The sequence below is a fragment of the Anarhichas minor genome, unplaced genomic scaffold, assembly GCF_050575085.1.
Source record: "Anarhichas minor isolate MPS153535 unplaced genomic scaffold, ASM5057508v1 ptg000080l, whole genome shotgun sequence".
NCBI lineage: Eukaryota > Metazoa > Chordata > Actinopteri > Perciformes > Anarhichadidae > Anarhichas > Anarhichas minor.
The window spans coordinates 2,326,766-2,346,003 of NW_027466526.1; the positions used below are offsets into that span (position 1 = coordinate 2,326,766).

General features: G+C 43.1%; 1 protein-coding gene across 1 annotated transcript in view; it reads left to right on the top strand.

Annotated features, from left to right (window-relative positions):
- LOC142938210 (eukaryotic translation initiation factor 3 subunit H) overlaps positions 1-18,911 on the top strand; it is a 46,467-nt gene extending 27,556 nt beyond the window's left edge. The window contains exons 4-8 of the mRNA XM_076081466.1: positions 2,569-2,668; positions 5,588-5,737; positions 12,634-12,754; positions 18,023-18,155; positions 18,602-18,911. Coding sequence (XP_075937581.1) covers positions 2,569-2,668; positions 5,588-5,737; positions 12,634-12,754; positions 18,023-18,155; positions 18,602-18,696 — 599 coding nt within the window. The 3' untranslated portion in view covers positions 18,697-18,911. The remainder of the gene's footprint in view (positions 1-2,568; positions 2,669-5,587; positions 5,738-12,633; positions 12,755-18,022; positions 18,156-18,601) is intronic.
- The last annotated feature ends 327 nt before the right edge of the window (positions 18,912-19,238 follow it).

A 19,238-nucleotide genomic window follows, 5' to 3' on the forward strand; every position in this document is an offset into this window, starting at 1 on the left:
ACTTGTAGTCACGAATGAGGCAGCGACCCAAATTTTCATTTTTAAAACAATTATGAAAACAGCTTTGAATTTCATCAATGTTTCAGTGCCGGTGAGTGTAAAGGAACTCCCCTCGGCCCTGTTCTTTCTCTCCGCAATCACTTCAGGGTTGTCATGTTCTCTGATCGTACAAATCCGTGACGGGCAAAGATTAATTTTAACCAGCTGACATATGAACCCCTCTGATCTCGTCCTGCTGGCCCGTAAGACAGGCAGTCAGTCCTTTCTCTTTCTAAAGGAGCGCTCCTGTTAATGTCAGTCAATAACGCTGCTCTTAATAGATCAAAGCACCTCAAAGGACTTGACATTATCTCTCTTTAAAGACAAAGGGAAGGCAAATTGATTTCTTTTTTTCCTCTCTTGGTCATTAGCTCGCCGGTCATTTTATGCCGATTGATGAATCAATCAGGTGCCTAGCTGCTGAGTTAATGGCTTCCGTCCAGTATTGTAGTGGGTTGTTAAACCAATTGGTTCACCATGTTCACCATGACAGCAGTTTTTCTTGCATGAGGTGAACAGTTGAAGAGGTGGACAGGCCAGTTCAGGAGGCTCCTATGAGCTGCATTTTGATTTAGTCAGCAAGGAGAACGTTGTCTTAATCCACTGGCTGTCACCAACCCGTCTCAATGGAGATTGGCCAGCATGGATTGAGATTGGCTGCATCTTGTTTGGATTGTGCTGTGCTGTTGGAACATGGCTCTTCACAGTTGGCTCCTGGGAATGGTATAAGTCACACAAACAATTTCTGGTAGTTTGGTGGCTGTCAGCCAGTCTGAGCCGCTATCACCACTTTCTCTCTCGCTCTCTCTCTCTCTGTCTCTCTGTAGCATAAACGGGAACGTGGAATAGAATTGGACGGCGGAGCCATTCCTCTCAGCCTCTCTAGATACTTTCACATTTTCCTGTCTTTTTAAGTGTTCCTTTAGCTTGACTCTTCAGATGGTTGAATTGGTATAATATAATACCGAGCCCGCTGTGTAAATGTCATTTTGCAATGGACAGACCACCAGCTCCTCCACTCCCCCTCCTTACTGCTCGGATGTGTATGCCTGTACAGACGCGAGTGTTTTCCATCCCTAAAATGGATAGGAACAGAATTCCTGTTGAGTGACAACATCAATCAAGTGAGGGATCTAATGGGGAGGGACTGGATGGTTTTAATGGTAGCTCCTCTCCAGCTAGCACCTTTTTAAGGACTTTTTGTCTTTACTTGTCTTCACTGAAGACACTTCTGGTCTTCAGCTCAGTTAGACTTCTTTCTATGTTTGTAATAATTAGTACCGTGACACTTTTGAGATGTGTGAAAATAAAGTGTCGCGCTGTATAAATACTCTTAACCGCTGGACACTGCTTTCATATTGAGAAAGGACAACAGACATTCTGGATTAGAGACAACGTTGTAACTTTGGCCTGTGATGGTGTGCAGAATGCAAACACACACCACTGTATTCCACCAATAGAAAGCAAACTTAACTGTTGCTGTTGTCATATTCTATAGATTCCCTTTGCAGATCTAGTTGAGTTTAATTTATAGGAATCTGTTAAACCTCTGTCTGTAACTTCATCACATTGTTGGTTAAACAACATACTAAGCAAATGATTGAGTCTTATTGCACCATATCACTGAACCATATCGTGGTATAATCAAGGTATACAGGAATCCTCTCGTACGTACACTCTCTTACTATGTTCAATCATCGTTGTGATTGTGTGTAACTGAAGCAACTCTCCCTCCAGACCTGTATAAACAATATTGAATAAATAATGTATGTCAGCAGGTGACTATAAGATTGTCGTCTATGGTACCTTGAGAGCCGGAGGAAATCAGATTGGATATTTGTTTGCTGAAGTCAGAGAATCTGATTTGAAGGAATACTTGATCAATTGTATATCAATTACTAACCCTGTGTTACCTTTTTTAAGTTCCTGAAGAAAACTTTTTTTTGCTCTCGCAAGCCTCCACGCTGTACGGAGAATACGAAAATGAAGTAAATGGAGACGAGGTTTAACAACAAAACTATATCAAAGCATCAGTTTACAAACTCTCACACAACTTGTCGAGAATAATGCAAGACTCATTTATCTTGTTGTGTGCTCACTACTTCCCAAACAGGCATGCATTCTAGATAAAACACTTCAACACTTGAGTCTCACGCCTGCAACAGACAAGTAGCATGCCTGCATGTTTTGGCAAAAAATGCATGTTTGTGAAGTACTGAGCATACAACTGGATGAGTGAGACTTGGATTGTGCTGCACTGAGTTGTGTGAGAGTTTGTGAACAGATGTTTTGGTGTAGTTTTGCTGCTGTGAAACGCCGCCCCAATTTACTTCAATTCATCAAGACCTCTCCGTGTTTTCGACAGTCTTCATTCACCATGGAGACATGTGAGAAAAACAAAAATGTCAGGGTAACGCATGGCGAGTAATTTATGTACAGATGGTCATGTTGGAGGTGAAGTAGTCCTTTTTTTAAAGTGCCATTTTACATATTTTTTTTTCAACTGTTATAACTCTCTTGTCATTCTAGACCCTATAAAGACGGCACAAGGCTCCCTGTCCCTCAAGGCCTACAGGCTTACCCCCAAACTCATGGAGATCTGCAAAGAGAAGGATTTCACACCTGAGGCGTAAGTAGCTCATAGCGGAACACACAACGTGCACACAGAAATAAATCTTGTTTTCGTCATAGGCTCATTGGCTAACATAGCCGCTGCTGGTTTGGCCGTTCACTCGTTCGACTCTGCTTATTCAGTGGAAGCAAATATAGGCTTGTGCATCCACAGGGGAGGCATTTAGTAGCAGTTGCAGATTGATGCTGATGATGATGATTTATCAGTTCGCCCTTGCCTGTCAAACAAATGTACCATGTTTACGCCTTTTCTGACCGCAAGGCTTAGGGTAATTGCTTTTAAATTGCAGCTAAAAGTGAATGTAATGAGGGGACTATTTTCCAGGCAGTTGTGGGTAGTCCAAGTGCTCAAACTCACACATGCATAAACGAGCGCATGAAGAGACTCGCGCGTCTCTGCACTGACAAATGCAAGTAAACAGCTCCAGGAAGGAGTCCCAGAGGGATCAAATTGCTGTCCATTCAGGACCTCCCGATATGCACTTTTAAATTCACTAAACGCGTATTTGCAGGAAGAAGAGACAATTTAACCGCATCATTTAATTTCCTTTCACATTTCCTCTGTACTTCTCCACCTGCGTGTCTCTATTGCCAGCAACTCGGTTGTTGACCCAGTGTGTTTGACTCCGACTCGGGATCCTTCTCATCCTTCAGCTTTTCATTAGTTCTTATGATTTATTACGGCTCCAATCTGTAGCTATCGGTGTTCCCACTAAGCTCATGATCGAGATGAGGGCAGCGCAGGGCAGGAAAGGAAAGGACAATATCTCCACATAACGAAAATCTTTCCTCGATGCTATTATCTTCCAGAAAAGACTGGAAATCTGAGTATCAATAATATTTTTTCCCCCTCTGAAGATTCAAAACTTCAAAAGCGTTTAATTCCCCCCCCCTCTCTTTCATGTTGATGTATTTGATGTTATATAAGCTTGCATATATTGTGCACCTCTCTGAAATGAAAGGCAGGGATGGATGAGTGCTGAATAGCCCGATCCCTTTCAACTGCCCTCCAAGTCCGCTGGGCTATGGAGGCAGTGGTCAATAGCCTCCACTTCAGCACACAATATGAAGCATCAAATTAGTGGGCCCGTGGAGGCGACCTTTGGCTTTGTCCAGTGGGGCCCAACTTGGAAAGAGCGTGGCATTAAGTGCGCCCAAGTCCAGTAGGGTTGAGCATTTTGTCCTGCCCGGAATGTGCCGTCTCTTCTTTTTCCTCGTGGACAACTTTTTATATCGCTCTGCAGGCATTTTGAAAAGGTCATAATTTTCAGGAAATATTGTTAAAGCGCTGCAGATGGATAACTGTGCCGATATGTAAAACAAACAGTATTTATGGAATATCATTATAGATTTTACTTGTGGACTGCTGCTATCCATATTCATTTTTTTGTTCTTCCCACTCAAGAGCCCGACGCCGGACTGTCCACGTCCGCTGCCTCAGAGTCTCCTCTTAAAGGTCGCCTGAGGTGATGCTCATTTTTTTCAAAATGACCTTATCAAAATCAGATGATGCTCCACACACCTATATTCATCACAATGATAATCGCATTTTATATATATATATATATATATATATATATATATATATATATATATATATATATACGTATATATATATATATATATATATATATATATATATATATATATATATACGTATATATATATATATATACGTATATATATGTATATATATGTATATATGTATATATATATATATATATATATATATATATACATATATATATATATATATATATATATATATATATATATATATATATATATATATATATATATATATATACATACATATATATATGTATATGTATATATATATATATATATATATATACATATATACATACACACACACACACACACACACACACACATCTCTGGTTCTGGGACAGTGCTCATGGGGAATTAATGCGGCGGGCGTATTGATTCCATAGCGAGCGGGACGCCTCTAACGAGCCAACATCAGACACATACAGACATTAGTTTGTAGCTCATGCGCTGTGCACAAGTGACAGGCTGAACCAAGGCAGTCAGTCAATGCTATTGGATTTATGTGAGACATTAAGCAAAGTTTGAAGTTCCATTTCGTGTTAACAGGCCCATGTCAGAGAAAGAGAGAGCGATGCAGCTTTTTCTCCCGAGGAACAAGAAGAGGTGTTTAAAAGCCGGTGCTTTGCACGCTTATCAGTAGAGCCCATAAAAAAGTCATTTAGGCGACTGGGTCTGACATTTGTCACGGCGTGCAATGTGGACATCCTCTCGTGTCACAACTTTTTCCGATATCGACATGCAACATTTATAACATTACTATTTATTGGCTCGGGTCCAAGTTACTGTAAGTTACAAGCCGAGCGGTAACGGTACAATGCTGTTGTTCGCACATAATGCGAACAACAGCTGACCTCAGAAGATCTCTGCCCTCTGCAAAACTGGTCTACAATGTCTTCAAAATGGCTTTGCATCAGCTAAGAGCATAGTCTTTTTAAGCATCGGGTTTGTTTGTTACAGGCTAGTTATGTGTGTTGCGTCCTGTGTGTAGTTTTTGCATAAAAGGACAAGTTATCCCTTTATAATGTATTTTTTGTCTCCGACAGAAAATGATGTGCTGCTGCTTTTAGTATAAAAGTATGGGTACGTGTCAGCACAATAAAAAAATAAATGTATTCCACTTTGGGCTGCGTGATATGGTTGAAATATTAATGAGATTTCCCAAAATGATATGCAAAAAAATACACTATCATACTAATTAATACTCTTTTGGGTCTGTCATGTGTTAACTGTGTGTAACTGTATTCTAAAGTAGATGATGATGAAATGTTCTTTTGTGAGTGACACATTGTAACTCGATCTCTCTTCTCCCGCCTCTCCGTCTCCCGTCCTGTCCTTCACTCTGCAGCTTGAAGAAGGCTAGCATTGGCTTTGAGCATATGTTCGAAGAGGTGCCCATCCTCATCAAGAACTCCCACCTCATCAACGCCCTGATGTGGGATCTGGAGGACAAGTCCACGGTCGCCGACAAGCATGAACTGCTCAACCTCTCAAGCAGGTCAGACGTGAGCTCATGCAGCCATTTACCAAGAAGGCCTGAGGCCAGACACCGTGATTGTAAAAAAACGCTGTAAAAGAGTGAATGCAGGTACATTTGCCGTCTAAATCAACTATTTCCGACATGTTTTTCTCAGGACACCCAACATTTACAAGATGTCTCTGCGTGGTCTTGTGGGGCATTTGTGGAGTTTATCAACATCTGTCCTCCATAAAACAGCACGACCGTCGATCTCGCTGTAAATTTGGTGGGGAACATGTCGGTGATCTCACGGATTTAACTGCTGTAGATACTCATGAGTGATTTTAGTTTCTCCCTCAATTATAATTCCCAAATTCTCTTTGTTTTGTTTATTTCTCAGTTTCGACGCTCCTGTTTACAGAACATGCAAATTAATAATCTTGTATTGCACTCGTTTGAGATCATAACGGTTGGAAGCTTGTCAATCTTGGGACCTAAGAGTCCAATTTCTCGTTCATGTTTCATGCCGTATGAATGCATTTCAATGTCTTCTATTGATATGACACTGCCTGCATCAAGGTGTTTTGTACGCCCATGAGCAGTTTAGGGAAAATACTGTCATCAATACGGTTCATCAACAGACCTCAGTGCGTCTCATCGGCCTCAGGAAAACAGCTTATTTGTGGAAATTCCATCTCCCCAAACCATCAAACACGATGCAAAGTGTCACCTAAATCTAATTAATTTACACATGGTTACCGTAGAACTGGGCATACGTAGAACTATTTAAGAATGTCTTCCTAGAAACATCTTACAAGCTTTACAACCATGGCATGTTACCTCTTTAAATCGGCATGCCTTCACAGGCATGAGTTAAAGCTACTTCTAAATTAAAATTGATTTGACATTAGGGCACGCCTGGGCATTAGTCTGCGTCTCCTGCACTGTTCTAAAGTGTACCACATTGGTGGAAGCAATACAAAGTCTATTGATGCGTTTGGCTTATTCTTATCCACCGTGGTTTCATTGCTGTTTTCACGCACTTCTAAAGAGGGCTAGTTTACATTTGTATCTTTTTATTAATATCGCAAGCATCCCATGAAAAGACCAAATCTCACACTGCATTTATCTTACTGAAGAGGAATAGTTTGTGTAGCCAAAGCTGACGATTCTGTGCCACTGTCTTCCAAAACCTATTAAAAATGCATAAAAGAGCCGTATTATTGCATCGGGTTGACGTATTCCTTCATTACAATAAACACGGCCAGTGTAGTTCATTCTGAAACAACCCCGTAATGATGACCTCAGCTGCACTTCTGATCCCTGGGAAGCAAATACTCACACGTTTGCTTTACCATTAGTCATTAGCGTCATAGCTTTTCATTAGAGACGTACAATGCGTGGGTCGGATTCGGATCATTTTCACACAGCTGACACCGCTAATGAAGAACGGGTCAGATTTGGTGGACCTGCGATGTCATAAACTGGCTGAACAACACAAACTACACTGGTGTTTGCTGTACTGAAGGAATACGTCACTCAGTGCAGGGCTACGGCGCCTCTGTGTGGTTTTAATCGTTTTTAGAGAATAATGGGCTTCTACGGCTCGTAGACGTAAACTGCATGTGGCTTCACAGACGCTCCTCGTTAGTGGGAATGACTCTTGATTGGCTTTGTTGATGATAATGAAAAGATTAAAGATGATGCCAGCCTAATCCTTTTTAAAGCCGACGTTAACCTGCTTGGACTACAGTACCAGATGGGTGAGGCATGCAGCAGCATGGCATCTCAAAATGTGTTACTTGCCAGTCATGGAAATGTTTTACTTCCACAGTCGGAACAATTCAGTTTGTATTGTACATCTTAGCGGTATGAAACAACCCCCCCCCCAACATGTATTTGTTGTTTGGATCACATCTGTAACACATCACGCCAACACTGCAGTCCACATTCACATTCTGGTTCTTAAACTTGCTTGACCGCTTATCTTATTTCAGGAACATATTGGTGCACCCTTGGGTTAGCATCAGACGTTTGATTGCATTATCCGGTCCAAAACTAGGTACAGTAAATGCCACGTCTAAATGTCAAATATATATTTATTCAGAAATGACTCCAAAAACAGGAACCTGCCATCAAACTTTGTCTTCCATCACTAATGAGCACAATGTGACCGAATATCACCCCACCATATCAACTCACAGACTGGCACTTAAAAGTCTCGCATTCAGATCTCGGAGGCTCTCAGCATCAGTCTCGGGAGAATTCATCAGCAATCATTTATGGAGATAAACCGCTGCAATTGGAGCAACAGCTGTGAAGCTTCCCAGGGGCAGGTGTGACAAATTAGCACAATAATGACTCAAAGTGCTGATTTACACTCTGTTAGCTCGCAGAGCACTCTGCGCTTACTTATCCACCGCAGTGTAGCGCATCAGGAGCTGTTGTGATTCTTCTCATCTGTGTCCTGTAACACAAATACGTCATGAATTAAATGAACAGTCCTATGTACAGAGCTCCGTAGGATGCATGTGCCCGGCCAACTTCAAACTTATTTGTCAGAGTTGTCAAATAGACAGAGGGAGAATACCTCACTTTCCTTGCATATTGTTCCAATTTTTCCCAACGACGACTCTGAAGTCGAAGCGTAGCGTTTGATATGACCCGAAATGGGGCAGAAGCAGCCTGGCTCTCCCATGGGTTTCCCGGCACGACTATCCGATGGGATGTCTGGCAAGATGAAATTGTTTCCTGAAGTTGTCAGATTGCTGCGCAGCTCCGTCCTTGTATTGGATTGCGGCGTCCGTCTCTACATCTTCCACTGACAGCCCCGCCCTTTTTCTCCTCATTTCCACCCCTTCAAAAAGGACAACGATAATGGGTTTTATTTAATGTTTTTCCTTTTTGTCTCATTTTCCAATCTGCAGACCCATTTGTCAATGTCATCTGCGTCTAAGGCTGAGTGAATGCAGTTTCACTCCAGCACACAGGGTTGTTCTTACCACAGATGATGATGTTGATCGTGGTGATGGATTGCATGAATGTAAATTCATTTATGTAGCCATTCCCCCCCCCAAAACAGCCTTGAAATGCCTCCAGTATTTGCAAATGTTACAAAGCAGCCTATATTCATGTCAGGCTAAGCTTTTCGCATGTGGGCCGTTTAACATTGTCTTCACCCGTATTAAAGTTTGCCCACTGTGTAGTGATGGACGTTGTTCATTATAAGTCATCCTTTACACCCCATATTTGCTTTTTGTTCGGTGTGAACGAGCAACTCCTCAGTCCATCTCCTCCCGTCTGCTTAGTGTAATTGACCTTCCGCACAGAAATCCTGCACAATGGAAGCATAGGTAAACATAGCTTTCTGCTCTACAGTACTGCCCTGATGTTATGTATTCAGTAAGGGAAAGGGTGGTGTTGAGTGCAGGGAGAAAAGACGAGAAATGTAAGGTGTTGTTAGAGCTGCAGCTGTAAGAGGAATGGGAAATGTGAAGAGGCATAACTCGGAATCTGGCCACAAAAGACAGAAACGTTGCCTTGAAGGAAATACGCTGTGGAAAAAATTGTCCATGACAGACAAACTTCATCCATTGAGATGGACTTTGAGCACATATATTTGTTATGCTCATACTTTCTTTGTTGCAATGAAATAATGATAATGGGCAATAAGCATGATGAATTTGTGTCAAACCCACTATAAATATTAATGTCATGCATACTTTTTATCCTACATTTTCAGCGAGGTCATACTATAACCTTATGTTGGGACACTGTTGGATCGAGGCTCTTTCATGTCCTCTTTAAAACCCGATTATTCTGCATCAGGAGCAAACCGGAGATCCATATTGTGCCTCAGTCCATCAGTTAAAAAGGCTCCATCAGAGTAAAACACTCCTCCTTCTAAAAATGGAAGTCACTTCCTTGGCAGCTTTGTTAAAGAACTCCCATCTGGACTTTCAATTTACTGAATGTCAGCTCATTTTTGCTCGCACATCAATACAGCTTTAGAATTTGTCCTCTATTGTCCTGTGCGACTATGAGCATGTAGGCTCGAGCACACGTGCAGCACACTGCATGGGCTGCCATTGAACCTGACCTTAAAGCGGAATCGGTGATGATAGGCAGTCCCTCCGTAGACTTTGATTTCTAATTCAGGATTGATCGGAGGGCTCGCAGAATTCGTGCACAATTCTGAGCGGTGGTGTGTTTTCTTTGTATATTGAGGCTTTTATAAGCGTACAGTAACAACTGAGCGTCCTCAAAAGAAACGGTGAAGAACAGAGCAAACTCAATGCAATTGAAAGTAGCAGGAGTAGCAGCAACCCCTAATCGCCACGCATGTGTCAAGGACGCAGAAAGACTCCGAAATTCTGAAATACAAACTGGTAAACAAAATAAAACAAAGTCCAGTACACTGAATCACACACACACACACACACAGACGCACATTTCTGTCCAGCTCAAACACTTGACGCATGCATAAACGACAGATGTTTTGAAGGATCCTGCTCCGACTAAATGTTTTCCTCTGCATATATTATGAATGCACACCACACAAATTAGCTACCATATTGCCTCGATGGAATAGCTTTAAATGGGCTTTTCGTCAGGGAGAATCAATTTTGACACAGTGAGAGGGACTCGGCGGGGAAGTGCTGGGCCGAGATTTGGTCCTGGGCCATCGGTTTTCATGTTTACAGCTGACACTGCAGTGGAGGGTTGACAAACTGATCACACAACAGCCCTCACAGCCAAATACAATGGGACCGCGAATGGTTCAGCACTCTACACTAAAGGGAAGACGATCTGAGCGTCTGAAGATCATACACACACACACACACACCTCATACAGGGGCCAAGCCATGATATGGTGTTACAGGTTGTCATGCATGTGACGATAAGATAACACTGTAAGTCATCAGAAGCGGTGTTCATAGAATGATCTGCATGCGTGTGGTTGCATTAGTTGTATCTCTTTGTGTGAGACAGCTTGATGGACTTCATCTGTGTGTGTGTGTGTGTGTGTTTGCATGTAAATGTAATTAAGGTGTCATCAGCTGAAGGCGGTTGATGGCAGCCGGATGCTGAGATGATGGTGATGAGTGGCTTTAGGGTGTGCATATGTTTTGCATATGTATGGATGCTTAAATTTATGCATATGGGTGTTCTGCAATGTCCACAAACTTTCTACTTCCTGGCATTTCTCTAATACTTTCTGACAATAACACTAAACATTGGAATGCATTAGTACACTGTTGTTCAATGCTTGCTGTTTTTTATAGTTACTAATAGCAAAAGGTGCAAAACTACGGTACCTTTTGTAAGATTGTAATTTGATTTCATCAGTTGGTTATGTTTGAGAATTATATAACTCCATAACAATTCCCTTTTTAATTCATTTCTTATCACCTTTATAGCACCGAGAACACTAAATGTGTAGCCGGTGAAATTAATGTCATGAATGTCATTCATACTTTAATATTGTGGACCCCCTCAGGCCCTTGTAAAGGTGTTCATACATTGTTTCGAATGACACATGAGGACCTGACAAAATTATAAAACTATGGCGGTACGCGTTTCGCTACGCCTCCCTCAAACAGCAAGAGACTCTCATTTTAAATAGTGAAGAACAAAGTTGGCTCAAATGAAAAAGGCGTATGTGTTTTGCTCAGGTTGATTCTGGTTACATTGGAGCTTGTTTTTCCGTGGCACAGATGGTTCGTGGCAATTCATTTTAAGTTCAAGACTTTGCACAGTCTAAGAAATTGAAGGTTGGCAAATTATGTCTTGACGAGATGATTTTTGCAACGGACGAGTGTGAGGAACCGAGAGGGAGAGCGAGAGGGAGAGCGAGAGGGAGAGAGAGGGATATTGATTTATAAATTTGGTCATTGAAAAATCTTGCAGCAACAAAAATCACCCAAAACACTTTCCAATCGTCCTCCACATATTCACAGAAAACAACACAACACAGTTACATCAGCTCAAGTGTACACACAGCCAGAACATACACAGTGCTGGCAGTCCTTGCGGGTACAATTTCCATTTAAATAAACATTCAGAATCTGTTTTCCTACAGTGCATGCTGCATTATGTAGCACCCGAACATTCATACAAAACAATATAATTCCACAGAGGAAAGTAAAGGGGGGGGGGGGGGTAGCTGAGAGCACTGCAGACTTGTCAAGGTTGAACTTAAGGCAGTCGTGAGACATTGTGTTAAAAACGTGGCTCATGGGAGGACAGAGAAGGGGAATGCTGCAGTAGAGTTGTGTTGAGAGTTGTCAGCAGGGGGGGGGATGAAGGTTGTGATACCTGAGCAGAGGGATGAAGCCCAGGAACAAGAGGAAGGGTCCTCAGGTGTGAGCACTCTGAAACCCCAGAGAGGATTCTTGACAAAGGATCTGTCTGTCCCACTGGAACGGCCCGTTTGTGGCTCTCGCCAGATAAGCTTGAGATAAAAGATGAAGCGGCTGGCTGGGACACCGCCAACTTGTTTGCTGTACAGGAGAAGGTGGTCGAACTGTACAGATTTACACCTGGCTAAAGATTTGCATCACGGTGCACAACATATGATCCGGCTGATCGGATAGCCTTCGGACTGCACTGCGTTCTGTGTGCATTTGAGCTCGGCATCGAGATGGATGCAGAGCACAAGTTCACACCAGCAAGCGCACCGTATACAGCCAAATATCAGGGAAGAGTTGATGATCAGATGGTAGTTTGCTGCCGCCGGTGTGCGTGCGTGGGTGAATGCTTTGGATAACAGCGTGGTATAAATGCAGCATAATGTGTCTGAAAAAGTAAGTAAAATTAAGTTTTAGTTAAGAAATAATAACTTCGGCTAAGGGTTGAATGAACGTCACTGTTGATCACGAGTGCTGACGGCAGCACAACACCGTGTGATTGACTTTCTGACGTTTCTCTTCCAGCAACCATCTGGAGAAGAGCCTTCAGCTTCTGATGGACAGGGTGGATGACATGAGCCAAGACATTGTCAAGTACAACACCTACAGCCGCAACCTGAGCAAGCAACAGCAGCAGAAGCACCAGGTAACTGTCGAAGCACGCACACACGAGCTTCCGTGAACTGAAGCGCACACACCACCTACAGACACCACGAGCAAGCAGCAGCAGAAGCATCAGCTTACCAGCCTGTGTATAAGGGGAAAAGGCACACACACCTACACACCCACACACACATACACACGGGGGTATTCACACACAGATGCACCTGCAGACACAAAGTCAGCAGGAAAAACAGCAGGTATGTTTCTCTCAGCTATGGACACAACCAATTGTAGCTATAATCACAGCAGGCAAGCAGCAAGCTCTGGGTAGCGTACACACACACACACACTCACACTCACACACACTTTCTCTTACACACAGAGAGAGAAATATGGTACTTCAGGCAAACACATTAATGTACATGCACCTACTGAGGAGCACCCAAAGTAACTACAGTAAACCGCAACGGTTAAAAATATATAAACATCTACTGACATCTGTAACTATACCCACATTAATACACAGGCATGCTATTCGGCTCTCAACCGGTTGCCGCTTGCATTTGCAAGTTAGTTTTCTCAACTCTTCCCCCAGTGGTGGCGCTAAGCACCTTTTTTGTAAATCTCTGTAGTTCAGCAGGCGCCTCTGGTCCCGTCCAAAGAGCAGCCGATCTATCGCTGTCCCAGCTTTTGAGTCTGCATCTGTGTAATAGGCTCGCAAGAAGCATCGAAAGAAAAACATACTTACAAACTTTAGCGTCTTTTACGAAACATCGGCAGTGTAAAAAAAACTCCAAAACTTGAGATCATCAAACGCACATTATTATCATTTTTTTAACCATCCGATAAGGCTCATGATAGTGATTTGAATGGCACGTATTTTTGGACATGTATTACTTTGCGTTTTTTGGCTCCGGTGGGTTTTCCGTGGGTCTGTTTTGGATCCAAACGACTCACAAGACTCACTTGCTTAGTTAATATAAACTGTCAAAAAAACATGGACTACAAAATGACTGCTTTGATTAAAAATAGAAGCTATGTTAACTTACAAAATATAAATGAGTGAGCAACAAGCAGATCAACACCACCATCGGTACTAGTAGCTTGAAGCACAGACACCGGTTCAAAGGTACTTGTTGTTTTGAGCTGACGCTAATGGGATGAGCTTGACTAATGCTAACCCTCAAATATCTGTCATAGTGTTCATCCCTCACCTCACTGCACGTGCTGGCAAGCGCCCACTGAATATCAGCATCGCTAAAATTTCAGACACGTTTCTCCGTCATCTGCTGCTTTATTTCTTCTTCTCAATGAAATGGTCGTTTTCATCACAACAAGGGCTACTTCTGTGATACAGTAATTTATTTATCCTTATGTGAAGAAGACTAGGTTCAGGAGGTTAAATACCTTCGAGTCACGCTCAGACGCCACCGATCTTCAAATACCAGCCAGGGAGAGCTGTTCCATATGAACTAAAAGCTGTTATTAATAAACGGTCTGTTTATTTGAATGAGTAAGTGAAAGTCCTCTGTTTTTAGTCTTTTGCGGTACCAGCGAGACACATCACAAACTCCAACTTCATTTAAAAGCAGCAGCAGTAGCACTTTGTGAAACGCAGTCGCACACATACTTTGTGCACAAGGACTCTCAACACACACACACACACACACACACACACACACCACCTACACACAAACGTGACCAGAAGCACCGAAAAGACCAGAACAATCGTACACACAGAGGAAGTCAGCCACGTACCATCTGCAACTGTAACCTCAGACAGATGCATCATAAACATTTGGCAACACATGCAAAGGCAACGAGTCGCACACATCACTCAGGAAAATGGAAGCGTTGAGGCGCAAGGTTCACTCACTGATCTTCGTGCGCACACACGCACGTACACCTACGTTCAAACAACTACAGTATTCCAACGTCACTCTCTGCAAGTGAGTCTGAAGTGATAATCCGGGCTGACTCACCGCGGCCTCTGCTGACAACCGCGGCTAAGTTCACACTCAATAGCCGAATTTACGACAAACACGCATCTGTGATCACGAGTAGTCTGCCGCATGCACACGAGGCTTTCACAACCCGGGCCACGGAAAATAACCAACACCTACGTAGACACACAACCCGGGGCCAAAATCACCCACACTCCAGCCATTATGATCCATCATCCTCTCCTACCGACCTTCTCATCAGCACAGCCCGCAAGCCTTATAACCCCCCCCCCCCCCCCCCCCACACACACACACACACACACACACCACACACACACTTTAATGGTGTCTACCGTTTCCATGTTTCACCTTATTCCCTACAATGAACAAACGGCGCACACGGAGACAAAGAAAGTGAGCCTCTATTACACCTTTCAGAGATCTACAGTACTTGCTCCATGTAATCTTCGGTTATTGACCCAGCTGCTTCCCGGACAAATGGAACCTTATTAATCATCATAGAAAAGTTGCAAAAAGGCGGCGTGTTCAGAGGGCTCCATTTTTCATTTATAGCGCTCTAAATTTGGTAAATAGCAGGTTCCCCAGGCACAATCTGTGGCCAAGTTAGTCTTTGTACCACGGAATTTATGTCTCACTCCTCGAGATTTATTCATTTTTCAATTTTCTTTTTCTTATCTTTTCCCATCGATGGAAACGGACAACACTGTGCAGAAGATTAGATATGGAGCAATGTGTTAATCCTACGAACCGAGGAGACATGATTCACAGTTAATGATACAATTCAGCTACTATTGGATCACTGCAATATTTTTGCCACATCATTTTTTCTGGGCCACATCATTATTTTGATGTATAATCTTAAAATATAAACGCGAAAGGCAGGATAAGTAATGGCTGAGTGTGTATTTGGTTATAGTAGGCGCTAAATGGACACAAAGCCCCCCCAGACGGCTATGGCAACCCAGAAAAAGGTTCACGCTTCATTGCTTTTCAAGCAAACCGTGTAAAGGTTCAGTGGTCTGACGTGGAGACCGGTGGAATTGCTACCTGAAGCGGACATGCATAAATGAAGTGTTTAAAAGAGACCTGATCCGAAGATGGCCCGAGGATTATCAGACCAGATGAAGCAAAAAAGCAACTGTATAATGATAATCATGATAATAATATACAGCCCCAGACATAAAATAATACTTTTCCAACTATAATGTATGTCATTCAATAGAATACATTTTTTTCCATAGTGACGTACTGATTTCCTGAATATATTTACTCCCATAGCGATGATGCTGTACCTCATGACCAGAGCTGATACTGCTCTGTATTAGACTCTGATTCAACAGTAAGTGTTGCCAGTTCGCCATTGGCATCCACTTTGGGAAATTGGCAAATAGTTATTGACTTTTTGTCAGTGGCATATTGTTTTGAACATGCAACAAAAGTAAGGACGGCAAACCGATGCATTCTGATGCTGCATAGCGTGTCGTCTGCAAGAGGGCGTTCAGCCGTCTGCGCAGAATCAACACAGATTGATGGACACGCTGATGTGGTGTCACTAAAGAGAGGGACACAAATCAAGACTCCAATGCTAAAGGCTCAGTGGATCTGTGGTGAGAGTCGCCACCGAGATCCAGAAAACCCAAATTTGAAAGGGAGAGAAGTGATGAAAAAGCAACCAGGGACTTACTGGATTTATTTCTGTAAAGAACGTGATCAAAACTAAACTACAAAGAATTCTGTATGGTTATTATAATAAAGCTTTCATTCTCTTACGTCACAATTTCATTATTAAAAATGACTTTTAACTGCATCAAAATATCAGCTGACTAGAAATGACCACTGATGTCTGGTTGCACGTCTGGCCCTTTTTAAAAAGGTAATGTCGAGCCCTGTCGACTGAGTGCATTCCGACGCTGGTCCCCAACAAAGTCCTCAGAACAAAGTGGTCCTCTAGTCCTGATACCAAAATGTATATTTTTAACCGTCGTACCAAAGCCAAACACGGCACACGCTGCCACACAACACACCATCCCCAGCAGGAGTCGTGGTGTTTCCAGCAGCGCGCGGTGGGGATGCTTCTCTGCAGCAGCACCTGGAAGGCTTGTGAAGGTGGAGGGTAAAATAAATACGGAGAAATCTTGCTGCAGTCTGTAAAAGAACTGTGACGTGGGAGCGGATTATGTTCCACCAAGACAACGACCTCAAACACAAAGCCAAAGCTACATAGGAGTCCAGACCTCAATCCAATTCAGACTTTGCAGCGGGACTTGAAAACTCTCAGTCCCCACGCAACTCGACAGAGCCTGAGCAACTCGACAGAGCCTGAGCAACTCGACGGAGCCTGAGCAGCCTGTAAAGAAAAATTGGGGGAAATAACAATGAAAGGTGCCTCTACTTAATGCTGACTTGAAAGATTTTTTTTTATTTGCATTAATTTAGATCCATTTACATTTTTCTGTTTACTTTGACTTCTAATGAAGAGAGGTAAATACGTTTAACGCATTGTATGTCTATATTTATTCGTGGAAGGTGGAAGTGCAAAACTTTTGTTTGCTTGCTTCTAAAATTTGCATATATTAGCTTTTTGATTATGCACAGTCACACTGAGACGCGTTGGCAGGCAAAAAAAAAAAAACCCACTGGATGAGTAACGTTTCATTTGAACAAATAGTGGTATCTTTTATTTATCGCTTATCTTTAGACACCCGTACAGGTGCATTGTGGGACGCGTGGTTTAAAGTACTAAAGTTGCTCCCACGTTCGTTTTTTCCTTATCTGCCGCAACCTCCTCTTCCACTGGCCTGTGTGAGTCTCTCCTCCATCTTGCCAAATTAACAAGGCTTTTAGGATCTCCAGAGACCCGGCACCTCGCTGATTTACCGACTGTCAGCCCTCTACAAATCACTCCATCCCTGTCAGCACTTATAACTCTTCACTCTCCGTCTGTCTCCCCTCTCTCTCCTTTCATCGCCATGCTTCTTTACAGCTCACTTCCTTCCTGTTAATGTTTCCATTATCTTGTCTGTCTTCTTCTTTTTTCTCCTCACTATCTGCTGCCACTTTGTGCTCTATGCATCTCTCTACCTGATGTTCCTCACTTTCTTATTAATACCTTTTTTTTCTCACTTTCTCTTTACTCCCAACGTAAATGTTTCACCCTTTCTCTTCTCCTCATATTCTCACCCTGTCCTCGCTCGCCTCACCCGTCTGTTTCTGTCCATTTTTTTCGTCTCTCCGTCTATTCCATCTTACATTTCTCTCTCTCTCAATGTGCTGTTTTGTTTTTCTTTCCTTTCTTCTCCCCCCCTCTTCTAATGCCCCCCCATCTTTCTCTGTGTCCCGCCCTCCAGTACCTGCAGAGACGTCAGCAGGAGAACGCCCAGCGGCAGAGCAGAGCCGAGCCCCCGCTGCCTGAGGAGGACATCAGCAAAATGTTCAAGCCCCCTCAGCCTCCACCGCGCATGGAGACGCTGCTTATTGCAGGTACGCACACGCACATGCGCGATACAAACGCACAACCTCTACGCACGGCCAACTCTCGTCGTCTCATAGACCTCCCTCTCTCCAAACTCCATCAGCCGCCTCTGCTCCCCTCACAGGAGCTCAGGTTCTGTTTTGTAATTATCTCCGCCATTATCTTGAAATTACATTAATTTAAAGTTTATTGACTCAATCTCCAACTCGACCGCCCCTTTCCCTGCTGTTTCACGCTGTTCAGCTCTCCCCCGCCGCCTGACAACATTCTGATCCTTCCGTTTACTCTGTTCCCCACTAATTAGATGTTTTGCTGTGCTGCTCTCCCCCCCCCCCCCCCCCTCTCTCTCTCTCTCCCCTCCTCCACCTGTTTGTGTGCATGTCTGTGTACAAATGTATGTATGTATGTATATTTGTGTGGGGGCGCGTGGATGCATGCGGCTACCATCCAACAGGGCAAATTAACAACTACTGCCAGAACGTGAAGGAATTCACCTCGCAGAACCTCGGGAAGCTGTTCATGGCGGAGGCGCTCCAAGGCCACAACTAGAGGGGAGAAACGAAGGAGGAAAAGAGTGCGCAGAGGGGGGGGGGGGTAGAGAAAGGTAACGGAGATGCAAAAACACCTTGGAAAGATGACTGGAGGACCGCAGCGCCTTTATTTGTTTTCTAAGAATTCATTCATTGTTTTCATGCCCAGCTCCGTCTTGAAAACAAAATTGTCTTTGAAGAACATTTGATTTGAATAAAAGTCTGGCGTCTCTACATCTTGCCTGTGTCTGTATGTTTTCACAGTTGAACTGTATTCAGATCTTGATGGTAATTGCAGCACATTTTAATTTTGTTTGTGGACTTGGGCGTCATTTTGTGTTTTGCTGTAGAAAAATGGTTAGTTTTTGTGCACAATATTAATATGTTGAAACGGGGGCTTGTGCACCCAATTCTAAATAATTACACAATACGATGGCACTTACACAATTTTATTGCTACATGCTTTTCATCTTGCAGTTCAAACATCAAGCAGGTGGAACCAATTACTCGTGAATTTGCCGAAGTGTCTGTTTGCACAGTGGGAACAATGATATCCTTGTG